The sequence below is a fragment of the Ailuropoda melanoleuca genome, chromosome 12 (assembly GCF_002007445.2).
Source record: "Ailuropoda melanoleuca isolate Jingjing chromosome 12, ASM200744v2, whole genome shotgun sequence".
Taxonomy (NCBI): Eukaryota; Metazoa; Chordata; class Mammalia; order Carnivora; family Ursidae; genus Ailuropoda; species Ailuropoda melanoleuca.
The window spans coordinates 32,509,059-32,536,460 of NC_048229.1; the positions used below are offsets into that span (position 1 = coordinate 32,509,059).

Sequence of the window (27,402 nt, forward strand, 5' to 3'; positions counted from 1 at the left end):
AGGGTGGAGGTGGCCAAAGTGCCTTTTTGGGAGACCCTGTGGGTGGCTTGCAGAGGCCAGGCCAGAGCCTCTAAGGGCTTCAAGCGGAACATTCCATGGCAGGACCTTCGGGAACCAGCTATGACGGCTTGGCAGCCCTGGCCAGTCCCCACTCTCGGGTCACTTCCCCCGGCCTCCTCACAGCCCAGGCTCACCCTCCTCCAGTCCCAGCTCCCCACAGCGGCTGGAGGCAGTACTTTTTATAGAACACTCAAAAAAAATGTTAATAGGTAATTAAAGGCACATGGCGCAGATTTCTAAAAGAACAGGAGGGGACAGAGTGAAAGCCTTCCCTTCTCCCTCCCCCCTCCCCCCTCCCCAGGCCCTTCAGGGAGGCACTGGGGCCAGGCCTCCAGTTTCTTGGGTTTTCTCCAGAGATAGTCTATCATATGTAAGCACAGATGGTGAAACGTCATTCAGGTTATTCACACGATTCTGCACCTTTTTTTTTTTTTTTTAATAAGAGTATAGTCGGGGACCCCTGGCCGGCTCAGCGGGTGGAGCATGAGACTCTCGATCTCAGGGTTGTGAGTTCAAGCCCCACGTTGGGCGTAGAGCTTACTTTAAAAAAAAAAGAGTAGAATGGGGCGCCTGGGTGGCACAGCGGTTAAGCGTCTGCCTTCGGCTCAGGGCGTGATCCCGGCGTTGTGGGTTCGAGCCCCACATCAGGCTCCTCTGCTATGAGCCTGCTTCTTCTCCCACTCCCCCTGCTTGTGTTCCCTCTCTCGCTAGCTGTCTCTGTCTCTGTCAAATAAATAAATAAAATATTTAAAAATAATAATAATAAATTTTAAAAAAAGAGTAGATTCATTTATTCAACGCATGTTTATTGGGCACCTACTGTATGCGGGCACCTTTCTGGGCACTGGGGGAATACAGTGGCAAAGAAAACAGACAAAATTCTCTGTCTTCGGAGCTGACATTCGAGTGGGGGAGACGGACAGTAGACAAATAAAATAAGTACATTTTGACATTATACAGTGGGTGAGATGGCACAGCAAGTGCTTTTGATAAAATATATAGCAGGCAAAGAAGGCGGAAGATTGGGGAAGCAGGTTTCTATTTTTTTTTTAAGATTTTATTTATTTATTCGACAGAGATAGAGACAGCCAGCGAGAGAGGGAACACAAGCAGGGGGAGTGGGAGAGGAAGAAGCAGGCTCATAGCGGAAGAGCCTGACGTGGGGCTCGATCCCATAACGCCGGGATCACGCCCTGAGCTGAAGGCAGATGCTTAACCTCTGTACCACCCAGGCGCCCCAGGTTTCTATTTTTTTTTACAAAATGGTGAGAGAAGGCCCAGTCAAAGGGGATGTTTGAACAAAGGCCCAAAGGAGGTAAGGAAGTGAGTCACTTGGTCATCTGGGGGCATGCCTGAGAACAGCAGCTGGAACAGCGAGTGCAAAGGCCCTGAGGTAGGAGTGAGTCTGAAGTGTTCCAGACCCAGGAAGGAGCAGCGAAGCGGAAGAGGAGTGCGTGAGAAGAATGGGGTCGAGACACGAGTTCTCAGAGATTTGTCCACAAGTTGAGTTTTGCTTTCTCCTCTGGGAGATGTCCCAGTGGTGTGCTGGGGCCGGCTTGTTAACAGTTTGTGAGAGCCGATTGCTGAACTGTCGGGAATCTTGCAAGCCAGTTATTATAAGCAGCCACTACTAAAAATTAAATTTTACACACTTACGGTGAAATAAATGACATTAAACACAAAGATAATAAGTAGTCAACATTTATCACTTCCTAATTATTGTATGACATTTTACTGCTATCTCTGCTCCAGGGGTTCCTTACACCTGTCGTGTCCGCATGGTAGGAACCCTAGCTAACGGTGGGCTCTTGGGTATTTTTTTCTTGCATTCCACATTCAGCAACGTCACAATTCAACAATGCCAACTAGCAGCTTCAAATCAGCCTGTGGTAGTAGGAATTACAGCATAGACACTGACAAATCAGACCTGTTTCTTCCCGGGAAGAGCTGGTGGTTAAATATTTACCAGCATACGACTGTAATGCACAGAGATGTGGCTTTTCTTTCTTTCTTTTTTTTTTTTCCTGTAAAGCTGAGTAGTGTTCCGTTGCATGGATGGGCCATAGATATTTTGATGTCCTCTTCCTGATGGGCTAGTAGCTGGCTTCCAGTGTTACGCTGGCGCAAACAACATCAGTGATTTCCTGTGTGTATGACCACAGCCGTATAATAAATCCCCCAAAGATCTTCTGTGTTCTTTAAACAAAGCAAAAGGTGTGGGAGTTCTAACGTTAATGATTGCTGCCTAATGCCTCTCCATGAAGGCTGTACCCATTTCCACACCCACTAGCAAATGGGTNGCCCCCGCCACCGCCCCCCGCCGCGTTCTCCCAAGGCCCGGGTCCTTCATACTCAGGTCGTCCCTTTGTCTTGAGACTGGAAGGTGGCATCACGACCCCACCGTGACCCCGCAAAAAACTGCACATGCCAGCCACCTGGATAATGTGCTGTCTGTTCCCTGAAATGGGCCATGTTCCCACCCACTCTTGTTTGCTCCCGCTTCCACCTCTCTGGGAGATTCCTCCAAGAGCCTAATCACCAAACTAACCCCCACGGGATCAGTTTGGCTCCTTTTCCATTTCAGGTGACTGAAATCCTTACTGTAACTGTCTCCAGCAACATCGGAATTGATGAGCTCATCAGAGTGAAAAATTGTCCAGTTGGTGGGCTTCAGGCAGAGCTGGCTCCAGGAGCTTGAGCAATGCCATGAGGCCAATCTGGGCCTGTCAGTTCTGTTGGCACCCTTTGGCAGACTTGGCCTTTAGAAATCCTCCCCGCATCCTCCCATAGTCACGGGAGGCAAAGAGCTGGAGGGGGAGGTAAGGTTCCAGGCGGAGGGACAGCCCACCATGGTGGGTGCCGGCACCCTTGCTAGAACCCAGATCCTGGCGGGGCCTGGTAAACAACCCGGTAGCTATATATCACTCTGCAGGCCTAACTCCAAAGAGAGGACAAGTCCTCGCCCACTTGCTAAATTCCTCAGCTGAGAGACAGAGTGGGAATCGTTGCTTCAGCTCTGGAGTTAGAAATTCCGTGTTCAAATCTTGCCTCTGTGCTTTGGCAGGAAGAAAACAGGTTTGGACCAGGTAGTGCTGATGGTCACACTATGAATGTGTTCGATGCCACTGGATTGCACTCTTTAAAATGATTAAAATAGGAGTGCCTGGGTGGCTCAGTCGGTGAAGGGGCTGCCTTTAGCTCAGGTCATGATCTCAGGGTCCTGGGATCCAGCCCCGCATCGGGCTTCCTGCTCAGCGAGAAGCCTGCCTCTCCCTCTGCCTCTGCCACTCCCCCTGCTTGTGCTCTCTCTCACTCTCTCTCTCTCTCTCTCAATTAAGTAAAAAAAAAAAAAAGATTAAAATAGGGGTGTCTGGGTGGTGCCAGTGGTTAAGCATCCGACTCTTGGTTTCAGCTCACGTCATGATCTCAGCGTCCTGGGATTGAGTCCCGCCTTGGGCTCTGAGCATGGCATCTGCTTGAGATTCTCCCTCTCCCCTGCCCTCCCCCCCAACTAAAATAAATAAATAAAATCTTCAAAAAAAATTTAAAAAGGCATAAAATGGCCAACATTCTGTGATGTGTATTTTACCACAGTACGAAAATAGTGAGGGCAAAGATGCTAAAAATTCAATAAAGTAAAATATAAATTCAGAGGAGAAAGAAACAAATCCTGGCTCAGCCGCAAACCAGCTGTGTGACTTTGGGCAGGTCAGGCCACCTCTCTGAACACTCTGCTTCCCGAACTGTGAAATGAGGGTGATAATAGGACCACCTCGCCGAGGGCTCGCAGCTCCTTGAGAGGTTCAAACAGGCTGAGACGTGCAGGGCATTGGAAGCAGCACCCAGGATTTGGTAAGTGTTCAATAGTCGGCCTCATTACATCAAAATACCGGATGGATTGCTAATGGAAAGAAATCAATGCGAGGAGTGACTGTCCTCGTTGTGTTGGGCTGCAAAATACCACAGGCTGGGTGGCTTGTAAACCCTAGAAATTTACTGCTCACAGTTCTGGGGGCTGGACGTGGGAGATCAGGGTGGCCAAGGACCCTGACTCGGTCACAGACTTGTATCCTCCAAAGCGCCTGGAGGAAAGGGCGAGGGTGTGCTCGGGTGCCTTTTATAAGGGCACTGATCCCACTTCTGAGGGCTCCACCCCGTGATTGACTCCCCTCCCAAAGGCCCCACCTCCTAATAGCACCACCTGGGGGGGTAGGTTTCAACATACAAACTGGGGGGGGGGACAAAATGAGTCAGATCACCGCAATCACAGAGTGTAGGATTCCGTTGATACAAACTGGCAAAGCCTTGGACAGAAGGCAGAGGAGGGGTGGCCGGCCCCTGGGGGAGGGGGAGGAGGAGTCACAGCTTTAATGGGCACCGGGTTTCTTTCCTTTAGGGGGAGTGTTGAAAATGTTCTGGAACTAGACGGAGGCCACATTTTGGCCACATTTTCCTGTTATGTCAATTTCATCTCAAACATCATTTTTTAAAAAATTCACTTTGGGGGGGGGCGCCTGGGCGGCTCAGTCCGTTGAGCGTCTGCTTTCAGCTCAGGTCATGATCCTGGGGTCCTGGTGATGGGGTTTGAAATATAGGAGAGGGTTGGCGTGGTGAGGTGCAGAGCCGATGACCAAGAAAGAATTCTTGAGACGTCTCTGGTGCAAAATGGTGGTTTTATTAAAGCACGGGGACAGGACCGGTGGGCAGAAAGAGGGGCTACACTGGGGTCAGGAGGAATGGCTGATGATATACTTGGGAGTTGAGGGAAGTAAGGAAAAGGGAGGTTTCATAAGAATGTTCATAATGCTAAAGAGAACCTACAGGATACTGGAGGCTTGGCTGTTGCCATTGTCAAGTTAAGGTTGTTTTCCCCTCCAGCAGGGCATCCACTTTGAGACGGCCGGGTGCTCCACGTATCCCACCCAGGAGTGTGGGTGGGGGGTTGCAGGGGGCAGTTTATGCCTTGTCCTCAGCTAGCCTTCTGCTCCCTTATCCATGGGATCGAGCCCCATGTCCAGCAATGGGCTTCCTGCTCCAAAGGAAGCCTGCTTCTCCCCCCTCCCTCTGCCTGCCGCCCCCCTGCTTACGCTCGGTCTCTGTCAAATAAAGAAATAAAATTTAAAAAAAATTAAAAATGCACTTTGGGAAAAACAAATTGGGTGAATGTATCTTGCTGTCCTTCTCAGGCTTCTCTTGTTCTAGACGCTTTGTACCCTCCCCTTTTCCTGGCCTGTTAGCCCATCTCCATCACCACTCACAGCTTCTCCTCTGGCTCGTTCAGTAATTCTCCGTGGAACTTCGTGACTCAGTTTCCTTGTCTGTAGCAAGAGGGGATCAGACCGATTGGTCTCTGACGCGTCCTTAAATGTTGTGCCTTTAGGTATTACTCGAGCTCAAGGTGGCAATGCTTCTCCCCTGCCCTTCCTGCCGCAACCCCCCTCCCCGCCAGCTGCCCCTCTCCCCAGCTCCCAAGGGACTTTGCCCAGGGCCTGTTAATCAGCACTTAGATTAACTTGGATGCCCCCTTCATCTCAAGCTCAAGTGCAAATCCCCGCACCCCTCAAAACCAGGTCGCTGGCCTCACGCTTCCCTCAGAAAGCAAAGCAGGGGCTCTTGGGACCCTTCTCCCGGGGTTCCAGCTGGCTGCACAGGCGGGGGTGGGGGTGGGGGGGACTATTTGATACTCAAGGGCTCCCCTAGCCTAAGATGTTTCGGGGGTGGCAATTTCTCCAGACTCACGACGTCCTGGTCCTTCAGGCTGGCTGCCTTCGGTGACGCCCACACAGTCACCCTGAACAGGCCATGGGATCATTTACTCTCTGAACTGGCTCCTTCCTGACACAGCCAGGTCCCTTCAGATCCCCACCCCCTCACCCCCACACACACCCCAGGGCGGGACCGGGGCTCTCTAAAGGGAAAAGTTAATAATCACAGTAATAACCCCCCCATATACTGATCTCTCTTTTTAAAATTTATTTTTATTTTCATTTTTTAAAAGATTTTATTTATTTATTTGAGAGAGAGAGTGAGCAAGATAGAGAGAGAGCACAAGCTGGGGGAGGGGCAGAGGGAGAGAGAGAAGCAGGCTTCCCACTGAGCAGGGAGCCCCAGACAGGGCTCCATCATAGGACCCCGGGCTCAGGACCTGAGTGAAAAGCAGACTCTTAACCGACTGAACCACCCAGGCTCCCCAGCTCATCTCTCAGTACATTCCCAAGGCCTCTGCCTTGCGGTGGCTTCTACCCCGTGGTGTTATTTAATTCTCCTGCTACCTCTGGGGTAAAAGGTCACCTAAGAAGTGGGAGGGCCCATCTCTCTGCCCCTACTCCCCACCCCCTTGACCATTATCCTATGCTGACTCCCTGGAAGCATCAGATGTCCTCCTACCCAGGTCACCCAGGCCCTGAGACCTCTGTGGGGTCCCGGGGGCAGGGCCTGGAGTGGTGGCCGGGGGAGCTGCTCTGAGCGACAGCTCCCAGGATCTTGACTGGATCTGGGGAGAGGTGGGGAGGACAGCACCTGACACCCCTGTTCTGGGCCTCAAGGCCCAGAAACCTGAGTTACTCCTGTACCACCAGCCACAGGCAGGGGCCTGATGGCCTGCAGCTGGGGAGGTGGGGCTGAGCAGCCCAGACAAGCCAGCTCTTAAATAAATAATTAGAAAGGTAGGAAGGGAAGGTCTGGGCCAGTCTCCAGCGCCCCAGGCTGCTGCTTCCCAGCCAGGCCTGAATGCCTGAAGCCCCCCCCCCCCAGCCTTTTGGCTCTGATGTACCCAAGTGTCCTGCCTACTCCTCTCCTTCCTGTTTCGGAAGGTGTCAACCTACATTCCCAGAGTCCCTACAGTGGGCCCAGCCAGCCAGCCAGCCCCCGTACAGGGTACAGGGCGGTGCTGTGGTCAAGATGGCCCCCACACCCAGCCCCATGGAGGGGACAGCCCCATCCCCAGACAGTGACCATCCTGAGTGGGTGGGAGCTGGAGGAGCTTGGAGGGACACCTGACCCAGCCTTGGGGTCTGGAGGACTCAGAGGATCCCTCAGTCAGATTCTGAAAATCTGGATTAAGCAAAGAGAAGGTTGTGTGAGAAAAAGATGGGCAAAGGTCAGGAGGGAGCAGACCAGGTAGGGCTCCGCACACCCGTGTTTTTCAAAGCGTTTCGAATTTTAAGAAACTCGAACTGCAACAAAAGGCGTATTTTACTTGGAATATAGCCTCTGTATGAACAGGTGTGCACACACGGATAAAGGAAAAGGCCACGAAACAGTAATTACTTATACACTATGTTCTCATATTTAGCATTCTTTTTTTTTTTTTGAGAGAGAGAGAGAGGGAGAAGCCAACTCCCCACTGAGCAGAGAGCCCGAGGCCGAGGGGGGCTTGATCCCAGGACCCCGAGATCCTGACCTGAGCGGAAGGCAGATGCTTAATCCACCGAGCCCCTCAGGCATCCCTGATATTTAATATTCTTGAATTAACTATTTTATGCCTTAATACCAGGTTGATGCCCGAGGTTTGAAAATAGGGATGTAGAGACCGTGCTAAGAACCCCCCCGCACTCCCACCAAAAGAGTGGAATTCTTTTTTTTTTTTTTTAAGATTTTATTTATTTATTCGACAGAGACAGACACAGCGAGAAAGGGAACACAAGCAGGGGGAGTGGGAGAGGAAGAAGCAGGCTCCCAGCGGAGGAGCCTGATGCGGGGCTTGATCCCAGAACGCTGGGATCATGCTGAAGGCAGACGCTTAACGACTGCGCCACCCAGGCGCCCCAAAGGAGTGGAATTCTGGAAGCAGCAAGGCTGATCATCTTCAGGGCTGGCCCCCATATCCCGTTCCCCTCTCCTTGTGGGGGATGTGGTAGGATTTTACTTCCTTCCATTTTGCCTCAGAGCCTAGGAATCTGTATGTTAACATGCAAAGAAAGCATCATGATGGACGTCATAAGGCTCCTAAGGACAGGGCAGGGACGCCTCGGCCACCACTGTGCCCACGGTGGGACCCAGCACAGGGTAAAGCGTATTAAATACATGACTTTAACTAAAGCCTTTTTTTCCCCCTGAAGATTTTATTTCATTTTATTTAAAATTTATTTTTAAATTTAAATTATTTTAAATGAATTTTAAATTTATTTTTTAAATCTCAGGTCCTGAGAGCAAGACGTCAACTGAGATCAAAGGTCGGGGGCTTCACCAACTGAGTCATCCAGGCGCCCCCGAAGATCTTATTTTTAAGTTATTGCTACACCCAACTTGGGGCTCAAACTCATGACCCCAAGATCCAGAGTCGCAGGCTCTTCCCACTGAGCCAGCCAGGCGCCCCAGCAGACTACATTTCTTGGCACTTTCCTCCTTGAATTTTCCACTCCGACCAAATGGAACTATTGTTGGTTTCATGAATTCCTCCCCTCCAGGTCTTTGCCCTTCCTGTGTCCTGTGTCCTCTGTCTGTACCCTTTCCCTCTTTCCTTTGCTGGTTAGCTCTGACATCCTTCGAAATTCAGCTCAGATGCCCCCTCCTCCAGGAAACCCTCCCTGATCTCACTTCCCAGACTGGGCTTCTCCCCTGGGCTCCTCTCTCCCAGCACTTCTCACTCAGGGTCGTCACTGTCTGTCTCCCCCACCAGACGATAAGCCCGGGAGGGCAGGACCTAGGCCTGTCTCAGTCACTTCCAGGACCCCAGAGGGCAGGCACCCAGGGGCGGGCACCCGGGAGGTGCTCAGAAAAAGTTTGCGGAACACGTATAAACAAATCTGAGGGAGGCGCAGGGACTGCATCCTCGGGGAGCTCCTGATCACGGGTCTGATGGAGAAGGCTGACGCCCTGAAGCTAGCTCAGTCCCACCTGCTGCCTGATACCTGATCCTCTCACCCGAGGACACCATTCCAAACAATACCCATTGCACAGACGGCAAACTGAGGACAGAAAGGTCCTCCGTGGTCTGTGCTGTCCAGATTCCACGCTGCTCAGTCCAGCCTCCTCCTGGCCCCTCTCACCTCCTTCCCAGAGCCCCACGCCTTTTCTTTTCCAAAGATGAAATTCGAATCTGGGTAGGAGGTTTGGCTGAGCAGGAGGAAGGCTGGCTGAAACTAGTTGGTATACTTTCCTCTCTAAGGAGGGAAGGGGGTGGGACACTCCTGGCCAATCCTGGACCAGACCCTCAAACCTTCCCCTCTTGGCCCAGACCTACCCCACACTTCCCGAAAGTTCTGGGATTCTGGGCTCCCCCTCCCCAGTCCTGGAGACTCCTCCCTCCATTGCCTCCCCATCGACACCCCTGCGCTTGAAATGTGAGAACAGCAACTGTGTGAAGGCTGGGCTAGGCCCCTGTTGCCCAACGAGCCTGGGCTACTTCTCCATACCCAGGGCCCTGATTACCTGGAGGGCTGCCAGAAGCTTCCCCGCCCCCAGCCTAGCCACCTGCTGGCACAGCACCTGAAACCCAGCTGTCGGGTCCCACCTGCTGCTTCTCAGGCTCCCTTTGCCCAGTGGCCCCAAGGCACGAACGCTTCTGGGGGTGTGGCGGGTGGGGGAGGGGAGCACCAGCCCGCGGGTCTGTTATCTAAGGGAAAGTCTGGAAGGAGCCTTTTTTACTTTCACCTTAGATAAAATGTTGATTTCAAGAAGTCATCAGGGCTTAAAACAGCATGGGGCTGCAGTCTGCAGGCTACCAGCCCAGCGCTTCATACACTTGAACTTGGTTCGTCCCTCCGTGATCTCGGAGGCCAGACACTGTCCTCTCTGTCTCACAGCTGAGCAAACCACGGGGCTCACGCTGAACCGTAAAGGCACGCTTTTTTCTTTTTCTTTCTTTCTTTCTTTCTTTTTTTTAAAGATTTTATTTATTTATTCGACAGAGGTAGAGACAGCCAGCGAGAGAGGAAACATAAGCAGGGGGAGTGGGAGAGGAAGAAGCAGGCTCATAGCAGAGGAGCCTGATGTGGGGCTCGATCCCGTAACGCCGGGATCACGCCCTGAGCCGAAGGCAGACGCTTAACCTTAACCGCTGTGCCACGCAGGCGCCCCCACGCTTTTCTTTCTGAAAGCCACCACTTTGAGCACCTTCTATGGGTTCTTTTTTTTTTTAATTTAAGATTTCGTTTATTTATTTATTTGAGAGAGAGAGCGAGAGCTCTTCTGTGGATTCTTGCAGAGATAGTCAATGCATTTGAGAGAGAGGCTGTTCAATATTTGCTTTTCCCTGCAGATGATAGGGTATCTTGTCCCCTACACCCCCTTCCCGCACCCCGTGTGTTCCTCTTTAACAATATTTCTTGACACCCAATTTATTACTGAAACCTGCCCTCCACCCACTTCCTCATCTGTCTCATTCTATTTGACGTCTCTCTGTGTTCTGTCCTGTGGATGTGGTTTGTTGACTGATTGAAGGAATGAATTCCTGTATAGACAGATGTCCAGCTGAAGAATTTGGACTTTATCCCAAAGGAAGCCGCTCAGAGGGTGGGGTGACCAGGTGAGATCCACGCTTGGGAACGTTCTGGGCTCTTCTCAACACTGGGGCTTTGCAAGCACAGGTCCCTTTGCCTGGAATACTCTCTCCCTGGGCTTGGTCCAACCCTTTGCTATCCCAGCTGGGATGTCCCCTCCCCCAGGAAGCCCTCCCTGACCCCCAGGTTGGGTCAAGCATCCCTTCCGGGCTCCCCATCCCTGCCATGCTCACTCTGGGTCATCCCCCTCTGGGGATGGGTGGAGGGCAGGTTGGAGGCAGGAGGGTGATCTCCCTCATTGTACCGTGCGTCCCCAGAGGACAGAGCCAGGAATGTATTGGTCCCCGGCACCACCCATCACAGGGCCAAACATTGAGCTCAGACTAGATGATGATCCCGTGAAAGAAATGCCTCTGTTTGGGGAGGAGCCAACTGCAGGGGTAGCCACAGTGTCTGATAGAGGTTGAAGGGTTTGGGCCACAACACACCTCAGGTCCCTGCTGCTTCCAAATCAGTACGAGTCTGTGATCTCAAGACTTAGCGGAGATAAGATAATATCTTGACACTATTTGCTCCTGCCTCTCCTCCTGCCGCCTCAGGGCTTGGCACCTGCTCTTCCTTTACCCTAGAATGTTCTTTTTTTCTTTTTTTAAAGATTTTATTTATTTATTCAACAGAGATAGAAACAGCCAGCTAGAGAGGGAACACAAGCAAGGGTAGAGGGAGAGGAAGAAGCAGGCCCACAGCAGAGGAGCCTGACGTGGGGCTCGATCCCATAATGCCAGGATCACGCCCTGAGCCGAAGGCAGACGCTTAACCGCTGTGCCACCCAGGCACCCCATAGAATGTTCTTTCTGTATTGAAGTCTCCTTCTTGTCATACAGGTCCCTTTGCAAATGTCACCGCCTCAGAGAGGCCCATCATGACCGCTCCACCTCCCTGCCATGTAACTTCAGCTTTCTCCAGAACTTACCCTCTGGTAAGCTAAGGTTATTTCCCTGTCTCCCCACACTAGAATGCTGGCAAGGAGTTTTGTCTTTCCCTTTCCTTTCCTTTCCTTTCCTTTCCTTTCCTTTCCTTTCCTTTCCTTTCCTTTCCTTTCCTTTCTCTTTTCTTTTCTTTTCTTTTCTTTTTTTTCTTTTCTCTTTTCTTTTCTCTCTTTTTCTTTTTCTTTTTTTTTCTCACTGCCGAATCCACACACATTGAATAGCACTTGGCCCTTAGTAAGGGCTCAAGGAATATTTGTAGGACAAAGTGCTTGGGAATCAGCCCCTCACATTTTGTATCTAGGGTCACTGTGTGCACGTTCGAATTTATGCTCACGTCGGCTCCAGGACAAATGAGGAAACTGATAGTCAGCCGGTAAGTGGTGAAGTCAGGATTCGAACCCATGTCAGTGCAGCTTGCATGCCCACATGCTCTAGCCCACAACCAAGGCCAGGGGGAGCTGAGCGGGAATTTGTTAAATGAATACGACTTCAGTCTACAAAGGTGGGATGGCGGTGGGGGCTTTTTTTTTTCTTTAAAAGATTTTATTGATTTATTTGACACACACACACACAGAGAGACAGCCAGTGAGAGAGGGAACACAAGCAGGGGGAGTGGGAGAGGAAGAAGCAGGCTCCCAGCGGAGCAGGGAGCCTGATGAGGGGCTTGATCCCAAGACCCTGGGATCATGACCCGAGCCGAAGGCAGACGCTTAATGACTGAGCCACCCAGGCGCCCCAAGGGGGTGGGGGCTTCTTGAAGTAGTTGAGGATGGACTTGGAGGGGGGAGAGTGTCTCAGAGACACCGGAAGGAGGTCCACACCACTGTGAGTGCCTGGGTGACACGTCTTCAGAGCCGGGGCAGATCTCAGCTCACCTGGCGCCAATGTCTGAGGTCCTGTAGGATGTCCCCGGAAGTTCTCGAAGCTCCTTCCCAAGTGGGTTTGGGTCTAGGGCTGGCAGTGACCAGGACGGAGAGCTCACCACCAGGGCCCAGCAGCACCCAAAACTGTCTGAGCCCAAACCGTGTTCCCCAGTAATAATAACAGCAATTTTAGGAATAGTACCAGTTAACTTTTTAAAAGGCTAACCTGCACCCTGTCTAAATGCTTTAAACATAGGATCTCATTTGACCCTCACAGCACCCAAGGAGGTGTGATCTATTCTTCTTCTTCCCATTTTACAGGTGCAGAGACCGAGGCTCACAGAGGTTGTGACTTGCCTGAGGCCACAACAGCTGCCGCACGATGGAGCTTCTGAGGTTATCACTGTCTACAGTCTTGGAGCAAATGCCAACGCCTGAAACGTCCTCAGAGAACAGGACAGCTGGGGAAGGAATTAGGATTTCTTCTTCTTCTTCTTCTTTTTTTTTTTTTTGGTTTAAGATGTATTTATTTATCTGAGAGAGAGAGAGCACGAGTGGGAGGGCCAGAGGGAGAGAGAATCTCCAGCAGACTCCGCACTGAGTGCAGAGCCCCATGGGGGGCTCAATCTCACGATCCCGAGATGGAAACCAAGAGTCAGATGCTCAACTGACTGAGCCACCCAGGCGCCGCAAGGAATTAGGATTGCAACACTTCCGGGAGGAGTAGGGAATTGTGACTGATTCACTGGAAACGACTCAAATGACCAAGAAGGAATTTAGGGAGGCAACCCAATAGGTAGGGTTAGGAACTTGGGAGGCAGGCATGCAACTCCTGCCTTTTCAGGAGTGGCCTCAAGGTTCGTGACTTGCTCTGGCCCTACGCCCCAGTTTTGCACATCGAAGAACGCGTATAATAGTAGGGTCCACCTCATCAGCAGTTACGAAGGTTCCAGTGAAATCAGACCTATGCATTTATCGAAATCAGCACATGGTGCTTACAATCTGTGCATTTCATTCTATGTGCATCTTACCTTAAAAGGGGAAGAAAAAAAAAAAGCTGCGCTTGGGTGGCTCAGTCTGTTAAGTGCCGGAGTCTTGATCCCAGCTCAGGTCTTGATCTCGGAGCCCTGAGTTCAAGTCCCGTACTGGGCTCCATGCTGGGTGTGGAGCCTACTTTTAAAAAATATATATGGGGAAATATTTGGTGAAAGCATTTGTAAAATCATCAGCACAGTTGTTAGATTGAAATCTAATTTTTAACTGGTGAATTGTGAATTACATATCCAGGGGGGAGTGGATTACAGTCCTAATCTAAGGACTGCCGTTATTGATGTGTTGGGTTCTCAACTGGGAATATTTATTTATAGTTTTATTATTTATTTATTTATAAAAGATTTTATTTATTTATTTGAGAGAGAGAGCGAGCAAGCATGAGCTGGGTGAGGGGCAGAGGGAGAAGCAGGCTCCCCACTGAGCAGGGAGCCCCATGCGGGATGGATCCCAACGATCATGACCTGAGCCCAAAGCAGTTGCTTAACCGACTGAGCCACCCAGGCGCCCTCCCCTAATTTTTTTTTTTTTTTTTTTTGTTTTTTTTTTTAAGTAATCTCTACAGCCAACATGGGACTAGAACTCACAATCCCAAGATCAGGAGTTGCATGCTTTACTGACTGAAAGAGTCGCACGCTCCACGGACTGAGCCAGCCAGGCGCCCCTGGAACATTTATTTTTTTAAGTTATTAACATTATTAAATAAATAACTCCATCTAATTTAAATCTTACACCAATCATGTGTGGGATGAGCTTTAATAATCTGCATTTTACATTCGAGGAATTTGAGTTCCGAGGGGCGACGAAAGACCGAACTCAGGGCGGGGGCATTGCAGGCTGGGTTGTGCCACCTGCGGCTCACTCGCGCTTTCTTGAGACCCTCGAGCCGGAGAACCGTTGTAGGTTAACGGCCCCCACCCACGTCCGGATTCCTTTGGCGGGAAAAAAGCTTCCCCTCAACGCCCCGCCCCCAGCTGGGCCCCGTCCCCGTCCCCTCCGGTGCCCCGCCCCTCGCTATAGCTAGACTTAGTTCGTCGGCCTTCTATGGGTGACTTGGCCAGACTCTGGCTTCAGCACCACCTCTCGCGCGCAGGAAGGCTCCGAACGCGCCTCAGCCAATCGGTGCCCGCGGTTCGCTCCCCGCCTTCTCAAGCCTCGCCCCTGCCCTTAATCCTGGAAGCTTCCGCCCGGCGGGCTCAGAGCCACGCGGCGCGGCCGGGAGCTTCTTTTCGCACCCGCTACCGTTACCTCCCGGGGTCCCGGACCGCCGCCTTCCGCACCCAGGGGCCCGGATCTCCCCTCCCGGACTCCAGAGCCTGGCTCCCCTCTTCCCGGAGCTTTGTCTCCCGCCCCCCAGGTTCAGGTTCCCCAGCCTCGGTTTCCGGCACCCCGGATCCCTGCCTCCCGGATCTCCGCTACCAGGACCTGGCCTCTTGAGGACCAGAGCCAAGGACCCCAGGTCCCAGCCTGATAAACTCCCGTATTCCCATCCCTGGGGCCGAGAAACCCAAGTGCTCCCAGATTTCGCCCGCCGGACGCAACCTGGGAGAGCAGAAGAGCCTCAGCGCCCAGCTTGGGGATTTCAGACATTCCAGGAACCAAGGCGCTGTGAATTCCCAACTCCAGGGAACCGTCCAAAGTTCCAGCCTCCAGGCTGTGTTACAAACTCTCGGTTCTAAGGAACGCCCGCGTCCCAGGAAGGAGTCCCAAGCGCGCCCAGCTTCCAGGCGCTAAGGAACTCCGGGGCGTTCATCATGGTGGCCGATTCGCCTCGGGGAGACCCGAAGGGGTTCGCGGCGGCTGAGCCCACCGCGAACGGTGCCCCGACGTTGGTCCCTCCAGAGGAGCCAGACGCGGCAGGAGGCGGATGTTCCCGGGACCGGGTGCGCCGCTGCCTTCGCGCCAACCTGCTGGTGCTGCTGACCGTGGTGGCGGTGGTGGCCGGCGTGGCTCTGGGTCTGGGGGTCTCGGGGGCCGGCGGCGCGGTAGCTCTGGGCCCCGCGCGCCTGGCGGCCTTCGCCTTCCCGGGCGAGCTGCTGCTGCGCCTGCTGAAGATGATTATCTTGCCGCTGGTGGTGTGCAGCCTGATCGGCGGCGCCGCCAGCCTGGACTCGAGCGCGCTCGGCCGCCTGGGCGCCTGGGCGCTGCTCTTTTTCCTGGTCACCACGCTGCTGGCGTCCGCGCTCGGCGTGGGCTTGGCGCTGGCCCTGCAGCCGGGCGCCGCCTTCGCCGCCATCAACGCCTCGGTCGCGACCACGGGAGCTGTGGAAGAAGCCCCCAGCAAGGAAGTCCTCGATTCGTTCCTGGATCTTGTGAGGTCAGACCCCGCCCGCCCGGTGGAGTGGGGGGGGGGAGGAAGGGGGTGCCTCAGCCACGTGGGGAGGGGACGTGTGTTAGGGATGGCGGGAGTGGCCACGTGAACAGGAGAGGGCATCCCCGGGGCCTGGGAAGACAGAACGGGATGGTGAGGGATGGTGATGGTGGCCCTTTGAGGAGGGTCAGAGGACAGCGGGTGAGGACCGACCCCTGGGGAAGGAGGCTTCTAACGTGGGCGCCTGGAGACATAGGCGGGGACCCTACAAGAAGGAGATGAACAAGGAGGTCTTATAGAGGGAAGAAAGAGTGATGCTTGGGGAGTTTGTAGGGAGGGAGGGGACATAAGAGGGTCTCCTGGGAGGGGAGAGGATCCTGGGAGGAGGGGGGACTTGGAAGGGGATTTGGGGTCTAAGGGCCTTGGGATGGGGCTTTTGGATCAAGATTTGAGTCCAGGGTCAGAGGGCTTATATCCCCTTGGTAAGGAGTCCATGGGGGACCCTGAGGAGATCCGAGTGACCTCCAGCCCCAGGACTCCCCACACTACGTGTCACCAGGACACAACCAGGTTCTTTTCTCAGCCTCCCTTCCCCGCCCAGTCTGGCAGCTTCCCTTTTATATGTTCCTGTTAAACCCTGCCACCTCGTCGACTTTCCTTTCCGTTTCCTCCTGTCTGGGGAGCCTGTCTGGACTTTCCCTCCACCACCACCACCCCCAAACCCACAAGAGGCTGCATAGAAGGGGGCCAGTTAGAAAGGGAGCAGACTCTTTTCCTTCTGATCTCTGCTCCCCACCCAAGAATGGCTCTCCCCATTTTGAGGAGGGCAGACCCCTGGGTCCACACGGCCTTGCCTTTGGGGGCTGTTGATTCACTATCTCCAGGCTGGTTGGGGACTTCCTGGAAGTGGTGGGAGGAAATGATGAGTCACGGAACTGGGTTCTCCCAACCACTTGGGGCATCCGGGTCGGCTGAGATGAGAGACTTGGGGGGCAGGCTTGGTGTCTGGAACTTGCAGTGGATGGGCGCCGCCTGGCTGGGGGAGATTAGCAGGGTCCTGACCCTGCCCTGCCGGGCCTGGGCGGGTACAGGCCTTCTGGCCAACGGGGGCACCCACTCGGAGACTGTTGATGTGTACAGGCTCCCGCTGCGTGCCAAAAGAGGACTGTCACTCGGCCAGCTCCTCCGAGACTTAGCTGGAACATCTCAGAACCGCACAACTTCAGAGCCAGTTGGCACACAGCTGGACACACACTCAGCCGCAGCTGCGGCCTCTCATGCTGACGCATGGCCTTACACCAGTTGTCAAACGTGCACTCACACGCACACAGGATACTAGCATCCCTTGACGCAGCCACTCACGGTGGCAGTCACCACACCAGTACATCGAGCGTTGCCCAAACATCCGTGCTCAAGAGCCCATGCACACCAACGCCGTCCCACGGCTCTGAACACGAACCCGCACAGCTGTCCACCCACCTCGCGGGGGGGCGGCCGCGGGGGGGGGGCTGGAACTACGCAGCCTGCTGGCTGGGGCAAATCCCAGCTCGGCCACTTCCCAGCCAAGGCAGGTTTCTTTCCCTTTTTGTGCCTTGGTTCCCTATTCTGTAAGTCGGGGATCAGAGGGCTGGCGTGAGGATCAGATGAGTGGATTTAGGGGCACCCAGGCGGCTCCGTGGGTGAAGCGTTGGACTCTTGATCTCAGCTCAGGTCTCCATCCCAGGGTCGTGAGTTCAAGCCCTGCGTTGGGCTCCATGCTGGGCGGGGAAACTACTTACTTTTTATTTATTAAAAAAAAAGATTTTATTTATTTATTTGAGAGAGGGAGAGTGCACAAGCAAGGTGAGGGGCCGAGGGAGAAGCAGACTCCCTGCTGAGCAGGGAGCCCAATGCGGGACTTGATCCTGGGACTCCAGGATCATGACCTGAGCTGAAGGCAGACGCTCAACCCACTGAGCCACCCTGCTGCACCGCGGGGAGTCTACTTAATAAAAAATAAAATAAATAAAGGAGTGGATTTATGTCAAGGACTTCAGGGACTGTAGACACATTTGCTGTAATTTTCGTCCCACTCCGACACACAGGAGGCTGTTGTCCCACGCCCTGACATGCTCCCTGGGGTTGAATGCATGCCGCCACACAGATACACATTCACGACACAGACAGTCATCCCTTGTCACTCTCTCACTGCCTTTCTGACACACCCATATCTTCCCCATACCCTCTGACCCACTCAGCCCAGCCCCTGGGGCCCGAGCTTTTCTCAGCCCTCTGGGAGGAAGTGGCTGATGCAAGATGCCCAGGGTATTAAGTTTGCTGCCTGGGGTGGAGCTGAGGCCCTGGGTGACCCTGCCCGATCCTGCCTTGGGAAGCCAGCATTCTTCACGTCCAGTCTGCAATCCCTTGGGGCTGGCTGGGGCTAGCAGGGGCTAGCAGGCCAGCCTGCAGGGCCCTAGCAGGCCAACTCAGACTCTCCACCCCCTGGAAAAGCGAGCAGGCCAGGACCCAACTCTGCCTGCCCACACCTGGCCTGAGGCATGGGTGGGGACCACTTCTGGGTGCCAACGGGGCCTCCAAGGTTCTTCCCATCCCAAGAGGCCAATGCGGCCCTTCAGACACCTGCCCTCCCCCAACCTCCCCCTGGGGAATTTAATAACGTGCCCCCCTCTGTGTCTGTCTCTGCAGAAATATCTTCCCCTCCAACCTGGTGTCTGCAGCCTTCCGCTCAGTGAGTCCTTGGGGGTATGTCCCGAGGGGTGGGGGGCGGGCAGGGAGGGAGACAGCCAGTTGCCCCCACTGGGTGCCTGCTTTTGGGTGGCCTGTGAAACCCCTCCATTGCCTGTCATCGAGAAAGGAGAATATGGGTTCTGAGCCCTTCTGGGTTCTCATTCTAGCTGTGTGACCCTGGGCAAGTGCCTTTTCCTCTCTGAGCTTCTGGAAAATGGGCACGTGGTATGAAAATCCCGCCTCCGTGGGGTTGCTGGCAGGACGCAAGGAGATCGTGTTTAGGGGTGCTTAGGAACACTGTTAGCGCCAGGATGGGGTGGGGGAGCCCCTGGGGGGGTTGATACTGACTCTCGCCCACCCCCACTTGCAGTACAGTACCTCCTATGAGAACAGATGGATCAACGGAACCAAGGTGAAGGTGAGAGCCGGGGAAGGGGGGCTGGGGCCCCATCCCTCGGCCTGTTGTTGGGGTTTTTCCATTTTGTTCCCACCCCAGCCTTTGTTTGCTCCCCCCACAGGTGTCTTCTGACGTTTGGTGGTATTTGTTTTATTCTCTCTGCAGCCGCTGCCCAATTTCTCTTTTCTGGTCTCTCCATTTTTGGCCCCTTCTTCTCCCTCCCCCGTGCAGACTTCTCTTCTGCCCCCACCCCACCCCACCCTGCCCTGGCCCCCTCTCCTGTGGGCTCCCGGCTCCTCCTGTCCCACCTACCCTCAGCCTGGCACAAAGTAGTCTTTCCAAAGCACAAACCTGACCTTGTCTCTCCCCTACCCAGAGTCCCGTTATGCTCCCTAGTGCCCTCGGAAGAAAGCCCAGGCTCTTTGCCACAATCCATGAGACCCTGTGAAGTCAGGGTTCTGCCCAGCTGCCCACCCAGCCTCATGTCTTGACTGTGGCCAGCCTCTTCCAGCCACAGCGAATGTCCTTCTGTGTGCCCACAAGGTGCTCTCATTTCCAGACTGTTGCACGTTGTTTCCCCTCTCCAGAATCTTCTATCACCTCTCTTTATGTGATTAATCCTCCTGTTCTCCTGATCTCAGCCCCTTCCTCCATGAAGCCCTCCCTGATTCCCCCACCACACCACCCGCCAAGCGGGCATCCCCCCTCAGTTCCCACACTCCCCTGGGTTTCCCTATTCTAATCACTCTTGATGACAGGTCTATTTCTCCTGGACCTGGACTGTGAGCCTTGGGAAGAAGGGACAAATGAGCTCCAGGAGCTGTTTTGTCCGCTTTGGGTCCCAGCAGGGCCCAGGACAGGCCCTTAGTGACTGTGCAGGTTGACCGAGCAGCCTCCTCCCATCCCAATCTGTTCCTTCCCCAAAGGTGCCCATTGGCAGGGAGGTGGAGAGTATGAACATCCTGGGCCTGGTGGTGTTTGCCATTGTCTTTGGGGTGGCCCTGCGGAAGCTGGGGCCCGAGGGGGAGCTGCTCATCCGCTTCTTCAACTCCTTCAATGACGCAACCATGGTGCTGGTCTCCTGGATCATGTGGTAGGTGGGGGGAGGGCGGGNATGCGGGAGGGGGCCACCCTCCGTCTATCTGCTCCTTGCATCCAGATGGCCTGGATTCACACCCAGCGTTGACCGTCCTCTGGCTGTGTGACTTTGGGCAAGTGACCTGCCCTCTCTGTGCCTCAGTGTCTTCATTATAAGATGAGGACAGCGTTGTAGTCCATGGGTGCCGAGACTTGACACCAGCACTTTCTGGATCCTCCTGGAAGTGACAAAAAGCCAGCCGAGCTGTGGCCACAGCTTAGTGAATGCATCTCCCTTTTTTTTTTAAACATTTTTTTTTAAAGATTTTATTTATTTATTTGACAGAGACAGAGACAGCCAGCGAGAGAGGGAACACAAGCAGGGGGAGTGGGAGAGGAAGAAGCAGCCTCATAGCAGAGGAGCCTGATGTGGGGCTCGATCCCGTAACGCCGGGATCACGCCCTGAGCTGAAGGCAGACGCTTAACCGCTGTGCCACCCAGGTGTCCCATTGAATGCATCTCCCTTGCAGAGATTTGAATGGGATCAAATGTCCCAAGTTATTGTGAAGATGACATAAGTAATAGGAGGTCTAGGTAAAGCACTTATAAAGTGATTTCAATGTCTAGCACCTCCTGAACGTTCACTTATGTTAGCTATGATCATGATCATTACGACTTCCCACCTGTGTGCCCTATAACAAGTTCCTTATCGCACTCTGCCCTGGTTTCCCCATCTGGAAAATGGGACTGACAGTACCAGGCACAAATGAGTGGAAACTTCTTGGGACACCGCCTGACCTATAGCATGCCGACAGTGAACAGTATCGGGTAATATGTATCAAGTGCGTCACTTGTGTAACTCCTGGGCACATGCCCCTGGCCGGAGCTTGGGCATTTGGCCAAGCCTAGCTGTGCAGGTCGCTGGGCTACTGGGCCTTTCTTCTGTTACCAAAGAGGGGAAGGGGTTTGGGCGACAGCTAGCCATAGTGATCAAACCGGGACAGCAGTTTGGGAGGCCTCCTGGCTGGGAGGCACGAGCCCCCCTGGGATCGTTACTCCAGGAGAAGGTGATGATAATTCCAGCAAAAGTTTATAAACCACTGTGTACAAAGAGCTTTCAGGGCATTTCCCGGGGTGCCCCACTTCCTCCAACATTCCTACGAGGCCGGTAGCCTTAATGTCCCTGTTTTACAGACCTCTTAGATTTTTTTTTTAAAGATTTTATTTATTTATTTGACAGAGAGACAGCCAGCTAGAGAGGGAACACAAGCAGGGGGAGTGGGAGAGGAAGAAGCAGGCTCCCAGCAGAAGAGCCAGATGTGGGGCTCGATCCCATAACGCCGGGATCATGCCCTGAGCCGAAGGCAGACGCTTAACGACTGCGCCACCCAGGCGCCCCTACAGACCTCTTAGATTTTATTTTATTTTATTTTTTAAAGATTTTATTTATTTATTCGACAGATAGAGACAGCCAGCGAGAGGGAACACAAGCAGGGGGAGTGGGAGAGGAAGAAGCAGGCTCCCAGCAGAAGAGCCAGATGTGGGGCTCGATCCCATAACGCCGGGATCACGCCCTGAGCCGAAGGCAGACGCTTAACCGCTGTGCCACCCAGGCGCCCCCAGACCTCTTAGATTTTAAATAGGAGCTTGTGTGGGATTATGGTAAAGATTCAGTCATGTCCAGGGCTCAGCCCATCATAAATGCTTCGTATCTGTGGGTTGTTATTAAGACACGAGCCACGGACTTTTTATTTCTCGTGATGTGGGGAGAGATTGTATCGGCTTAAATCGTCTTAGCTGCTGTAACAAACGAACCCAGAACATGTCAATGACTCACTCACGGGGGCCACGTGTTCAGTGCAAATCTGGTTAGTGATTCTACGCCATGTGGCGATAGAAACCCCCAGGCTGCTTCATCTCCCTGCTGCGGTATTTTCAAGGGGAGAGAGCTTGGAGGATGGCAAGGAAGGTGCCCGAACTTCACACGCGGCTCTGGGTGTTTCCTGCCTGCAAGGGAGGCCGTGGTCGGGCTGTGTACTGAGCACAGAGCCTGGTCCTGCGTGGACACATGGTCAGAAGCCGCAATCTGTCTCCTGGCCACTTAGGTATGCCCCGGTGGGCATCTTGTTCCTCGTGGCTGGCAAGATCGTGGAGATGGAGGACGTGGGGATGCTCTTCGCCAGTCTCGGCAAATACATCTTGTGCTGCCTGCTGGGCCACGCCATCCACGGGCTCCTGGTGCTGCCCTTCATCTACTTCCTCTTCACCCGCAAAAACCCCTACCGCTTCCTGTGGGGTATCGTGGCCGCGCTGGCCACTGCCTTCGGGACCTCTTCTAGGTACGGCCTTGGGACAGACGAGTGCAGGATTTTTAAGCTTTAAAGGGACCTGGCGTGGGCATCAGATAGCTGGAGACCCTTGAAATTTTGTATTTGGGGACACTGGATCTGGGTACAGGGGCCATACTTTTGTTTCTCATAAGATTCTGGAACAATTCCCGCCCCCCCCATTAGAAAACCACTGTCTTGGAGATTTCTTCTTTCCTTCCTGAGAACCCCTCCTGCTCCACAAGGCCTGGCCTTGGGGGACAATGGTCTAGCGCTCCACCCTGGATCCAGTCTCTAGGAGCCCTTTCCACCCTCTTCTAGGCATTTTGTCCACTTGTGCCCTCAGCACCTGGCCCTCCCCCACAGCAGCGTTCCCAAGAGAATAGCAATACTTCGCCAAAATCTGTTATTGGTGGAGCGGGTATGGAGTGTGGGTCAGTGAGCTCCGAGGCATTATAGAATTTAGGCTTGAATTTTTGTGTGTATTTTGCAGGATAGCAGTCTATCTCCCAGCGGGTCCAGGACTCCTATATTTTGGAATCCTAGCATTCTGCAGGATCCCAGAAGCCTCTGGCTTTGGGGAAAGAAGGGCATGGAGGGCTGGGGAGGGCTGGGGGTGGGTGGGGAGGGGTCTAGGCTGGTGGGCGGAGCCTGCAGTGCGCTGATTGGCCAGTGGGGTGGTAGGCTGGGCGGGGCTTCGGCAGGGGGCGGGTCACATGCGCTGACTGACACGCCTCCCCTCAGCTCCGCCACGCTGCCGCTGATGATGAAGTGCGTGGAGGAGAGGAACGGCGTCGCCAAGCACCTCAGCCGCTTCATCCTGCCCATCGGTGCCACTGTCAACATGGATGGTGCGGCGCTCTTCCAGTGTGTGGCCGCGGTGTTCATTGCACAGCTCAACCAGCGAACCCTGGACTTCGTGAAGATCATCACCATCCTGTGAGTGTGGGGCGGCAGCGGCCAGGACCCCCGGCCCATCTGACCCCTTCCCCGAGAATGGACGCAGGCTGGAGGGAGCCAGCTTCTCCCGCTGCCGAGGCCCCTCTCCTTGACCTCCGCGCTCTTCCCCCAGGGTCACCGCCACGGCGTCCAGTGTGGGGGCTGCGGGCATTCCCGCCGGAGGCGTCCTCACTCTGGCCATCATCCTGGAGGCAGTCAACCTGCCGGTTGAGGACATCTCCTTGATCCTGGCTGTGGACTGGCTAGTGTAAGTGTGGCTTTGGGGCTTCAGGGGCCTAACGGGTAGCCCTCGGGGAAAGGGGGTGAGCAAGAGGGTCATTGAGAGTCTGTGGGCAGAAGAGGAGAGGAAGAAAGGGGATGGTATCTTGAACATTGTAATCAGTGGGAAGGAAGGCATCTTGGGGGTTCTAAGAAGGACCCCAGAGAGGGAGTGTGCCCCAGTGGTTAATAGCGCGGATTCTTAGGCCAGGCTGCTCGTGTTCAAATCCCAGTGCCACCTCTGATAGGTACTATGACCCAGGTCGAGTCCTTTATCTCGTCTCAGTTTCTCCATCTGTAAGATGGAGAGAATGGTGTTTCCTTGAGGATCAGATGACATAAACATGTAACTCCCTTATTAGAACCCCTGGTAAGAGTTACTGTTTCTCAGCCACATCACTCCTAGGTATAATGCCAAGAGAATTGAAAACATGGTCACAAAAACTTGTACATGAACGTTCGTAGCGGCATTATTCATAATAGCAAACAGGTGGAAATAACCCAATGTCTGTCAACTGACGAATGGGTACGTAAAATATATATCCATAACAATGGAATATGATTTAGCAATAAAGTGAAATGAAGCATGGACACATACATGCTATCACGTGGTGGACCTTTGAAAACCTCATGCGAAGTGAAAGAAGGCAGAACACGAAGGACCCCGTAGTGCACGATTCCATTTCTGTGCGATGTCCAGAATAGGCAACTCTGTGGACTGTAGATTAGCAGTTGGCAGGGGCTGGGGGAGGAGGAGGGAATGGGGGATAACTGCTTGGTGGGTGTGGGGCTGTCTTTTTTAGGGCAATGAAAACGTCCCAGAATTAAATAGCGGCGATGGTTGTACAACTCTGAATATACTAAGAACTGCTGGGTTGTATACTTTTTTTTTTTGAGAGAGAGAGAGAACGTGTGCATTCGTGAGGGAGGGGGCCCAAGGGGAGGGGCAGAGGGAGAGAGAATCTTAAGCAGGTTGGGCCCAAGGGGAGGGGCAGAGGGAGAGAGAATCTTAAGCAGGTTCCACGCCTAGTGTGGAGCCCGACACGGGGCAAGATCATGACCTGAGCTGAAATAGAGTCAGACATTCAACCAACTGAGCCACCCAGGTTCCCCCGGATTGTATACTTTTAAAGCGTGAATTTGGGGCTCCTGGGTGGCTCAGTCGGTTAAGCGTCTGCCTTCAGCTCAGGTCATGATCTCACGGTCCTGGGATCGAGTTCTGTGTTGGGCTCCCTGCTTGGTGGGGGGCCTGCTTCTGCCTCTCCTTTTACCCCTCCCACCTGTTCATTCTCTTTCACTCTCTCTTTCTCTCAAATAAATAAATTTTTTTTAAAGGGTGAATTTTCTGGTATATAAATTATAGCTCACTTCTCTAAAATGGCACACACAAAGTATAAAGAGGAAGTGAAAAGAGATCTTTAGGATTATCAGTAGAAAGGCCTGGGTGAGGAAGTAGTATTTCAGGGGGAAGAAGAGAGGTGGATGGTTCTTCTGAGGCCCCAGGAGACGGAAGGCAGAGAAAGTGTGGGATACCTTGGGATTCCACAGGAAAGAAGAGAGATAGGGGGCTTCTTGCATTCTGCATGAAGAGATCTTTGATGTTCTAGGAGGAAGGGATACTTGGGATCCTGTGAAGATGGAGGGATGAGCTGGGTCTAGGAGTCAAACAGGGTTCCATGAAGGAGGGCACCGTGGGGACTCCAAGCTTTGGGGGGAGAAGCAGGAGGAAAGCGGGAGGGTTGGGCCCTACCCTCTCCCCTCCCACTCACTTCCCTGTCATTCCTGCCCCTTTAGGGACCGGTCCTGTACCGTCCTCAACGTGGAAGGTGATGCCTTTGGCGCGGGACTCCTCCAGAATTACGTGGATCGCTCAGAGTTGCGGAGTTCGGTGCCAGAGTTGATCCAAGTGAAGGGCGAGGTGCCCTTGTCTTCACTGCCCGTCCCCACCGAGGAGGGGAACCCCCTTCTCCAACGCTGTCTGGGACCTGCTGGGAATGCGGATCCCTGCGAGAAGGAATCAGTTATGTAAACCCCGTAGGGAGGTTCCCTGCCCTGATGGGGGCGCTCTGAACATTGGGATCATGAACCCGGGCTCTGGAGATCCTGCCTGCACTCTCAGGGGATCCAGGGGCCCCAGCCACTCTTCCCGCCTCTCAGACATCAGATCTGGAAGGCCTCAGTGCTGGGGTATATGTGTGTATGTGTATCTTCTCCCCACATCTTCCCCAGCCCTCAATTCCTGTTCCCACCCAAGGCTAGGAAACAAGATGGAGAAATAATGTAAATGTGTCCTTCTGGGCTCCCCCTCTCAGGGCACAGGTCGTCACATGGACTTCTGCCCTCTTGGAGAAGAAGGATGTTCCAATGGGTTGCTGGCTATTTTGGTGGCTATAGTTGTGTGTGTGTGTGTGTGTGTGTGTGTGTGTTGTGACTCTAGGGTACATCCCACCCTGTCCCCAGGCCCTCTGTTCCCTCCACAGTAACAGAAACACTCCAGAGGACCCTGCCAGGGTGGGGGAGACCAAGGACAAAGACTGCTGTCACTCCAAAGGACCTTTTTTGAGCAATAAAACTGTCAAGCCTATCTCATCAGATGTTTTTAAGGCTAAAAGCATGAGCCACACAGAAAAAACAAACATGATAAACTGGGCTTCGTTGACATAACAAGAAAATACCTGTTCATCAAAAAACACCACTGGAAAAACCACGACGGGCTGCCAGTGCACACACCTGTTGGAAAGGCAGAAAGCAAGTACCAAGTGTGGCCGAGGAGGTGGACCGATTGGACAGGAGCCCCACGCACTGCAGGCGCGAATGCGTAACAGTCCAGACACTTTGGGAAAGTCGCTGGGCAGTTTCTTATCAACATACCTATACTTAAACCAAGCAGCCCAGGAGTCCCCCTTAGCAAAGAGAAAAGAAGACCTCTGCCCACCCGAAGCCCAGTACGCAAATGTCTGTAGCCACTCTCCCTAAGTGCCAAAATTTGGAAATGTATCCATTGATAGTACAATCGTTCCCATGATGGGATGGCCATGCAGGAAAAAAAATGTACGGTCTATTCAATTTGGATGCATCTCACAGATAACATTTTGAGTAAAAGGAGCTGGAAATAGTTCATGCTACCTAGTTCCATTTCTATGAGGGTCTGGAACGGGCTAAACTGATCTGTAGTGAGAGAAATCCAAACCGTGATGACCTAGGAGGGTGACTTCAAGCCTGGGAAGGCGCCCAGGGAATCTAGCAAACGTTCCATATCTTGAGACAGGTGTTGCTTAAACAGACCTAGACACTTAGAAATATTCACCTGTACACTTCAGATGTGTGCATTTTAGCCTGCGTAGACCATCCTCTCGTTGAGAAATTTCGTACGACTCCTGGGAAGAAATTGATTTTCCAGTGTAACCACCTACATAGGAATGCAAGTGTCCCTTGATACTTGAACTCTCACTCTCTGGACAGTGCCAGTAAGGACTTGTCCCCTCCCTCTTTTTAAACCCCGAATTTGCTATTTGAATAAAAACCCCTGCTGTGCAACTGTTCTTTTTTTTTTTTTTTTTAAGATTTTATTTATTTATTTGACAGAGATAAAGACAGCCAGTGAGAGAGGGAACACAAGCAGGGGGAGTGGGAGAGGAAGAAGAAGGCTCCCAGTGGAGGAGCCTGATGTGGGGCTCGATCCCGTAATGCCGGGATCACGCCCTGAGCCAAAGGCAGACACTTAACGACTGCGCCACCCAGGCGCCCCTGTGCAACTGTTCTTAAGTCCTGTTGGAGTCCAGGATGTGGATGACATCGGTCGCGCCTCACGTGCTCTGACGATCCTGCCTTGTACATTGCTGAAACATGTTACACATTACCGATCGTTATCTACCCCTCCCAGGGCCCTATGTGGGCTCCTGCCAGGTGCCTGGAGGCATCACAAATCTGAGTCCAATTG

General features: G+C 53.3%; 1 protein-coding gene and 1 long non-coding RNA gene across 3 annotated transcripts; both read left to right on the forward strand.

The window, feature by feature from the left end:
- Positions 1–10,391: 10,391 nt before the first annotated feature.
- On the forward strand, positions 10,392–12,805 carry LOC117795102. Its single transcript, XR_004618918.1, has 3 exons — positions 10,392–10,528; positions 11,387–11,481; positions 12,676–12,805. It is a non-coding gene; the product is annotated as an uncharacterized LOC117795102 (long non-coding RNA).
- A 1,785-nt stretch (positions 12,806–14,590) lies between these two features.
- Positions 14,591–26,999, forward strand: SLC1A5 (solute carrier family 1 member 5). Of its 2 annotated transcripts, none has more exons than XM_002923045.4 (8): positions 14,591–15,721; positions 18,401–18,443; positions 18,813–18,860; positions 19,766–19,932; positions 22,023–22,256; positions 22,989–23,183; positions 23,317–23,451; positions 25,257–26,999. In XM_002923045.4, the coding sequence occupies exons 1-8, from the start codon at positions 15,159–15,161 to the stop codon at positions 25,489–25,491; spliced, it is 1,620 nt and encodes a 539-aa protein (XP_002923091.2). In that variant the 5' UTR covers positions 14,591–15,158; the 3' UTR covers positions 25,492–26,999. The 2 variants fall into 2 exon arrangements, with proteins under 2 accessions (XP_002923091.2, XP_034493920.1); XM_034638029.1 differs by having other exon boundaries at positions 14,592–15,721; positions 18,401–18,457.
- The last annotated feature ends 403 nt before the right edge of the window (positions 27,000–27,402 follow it).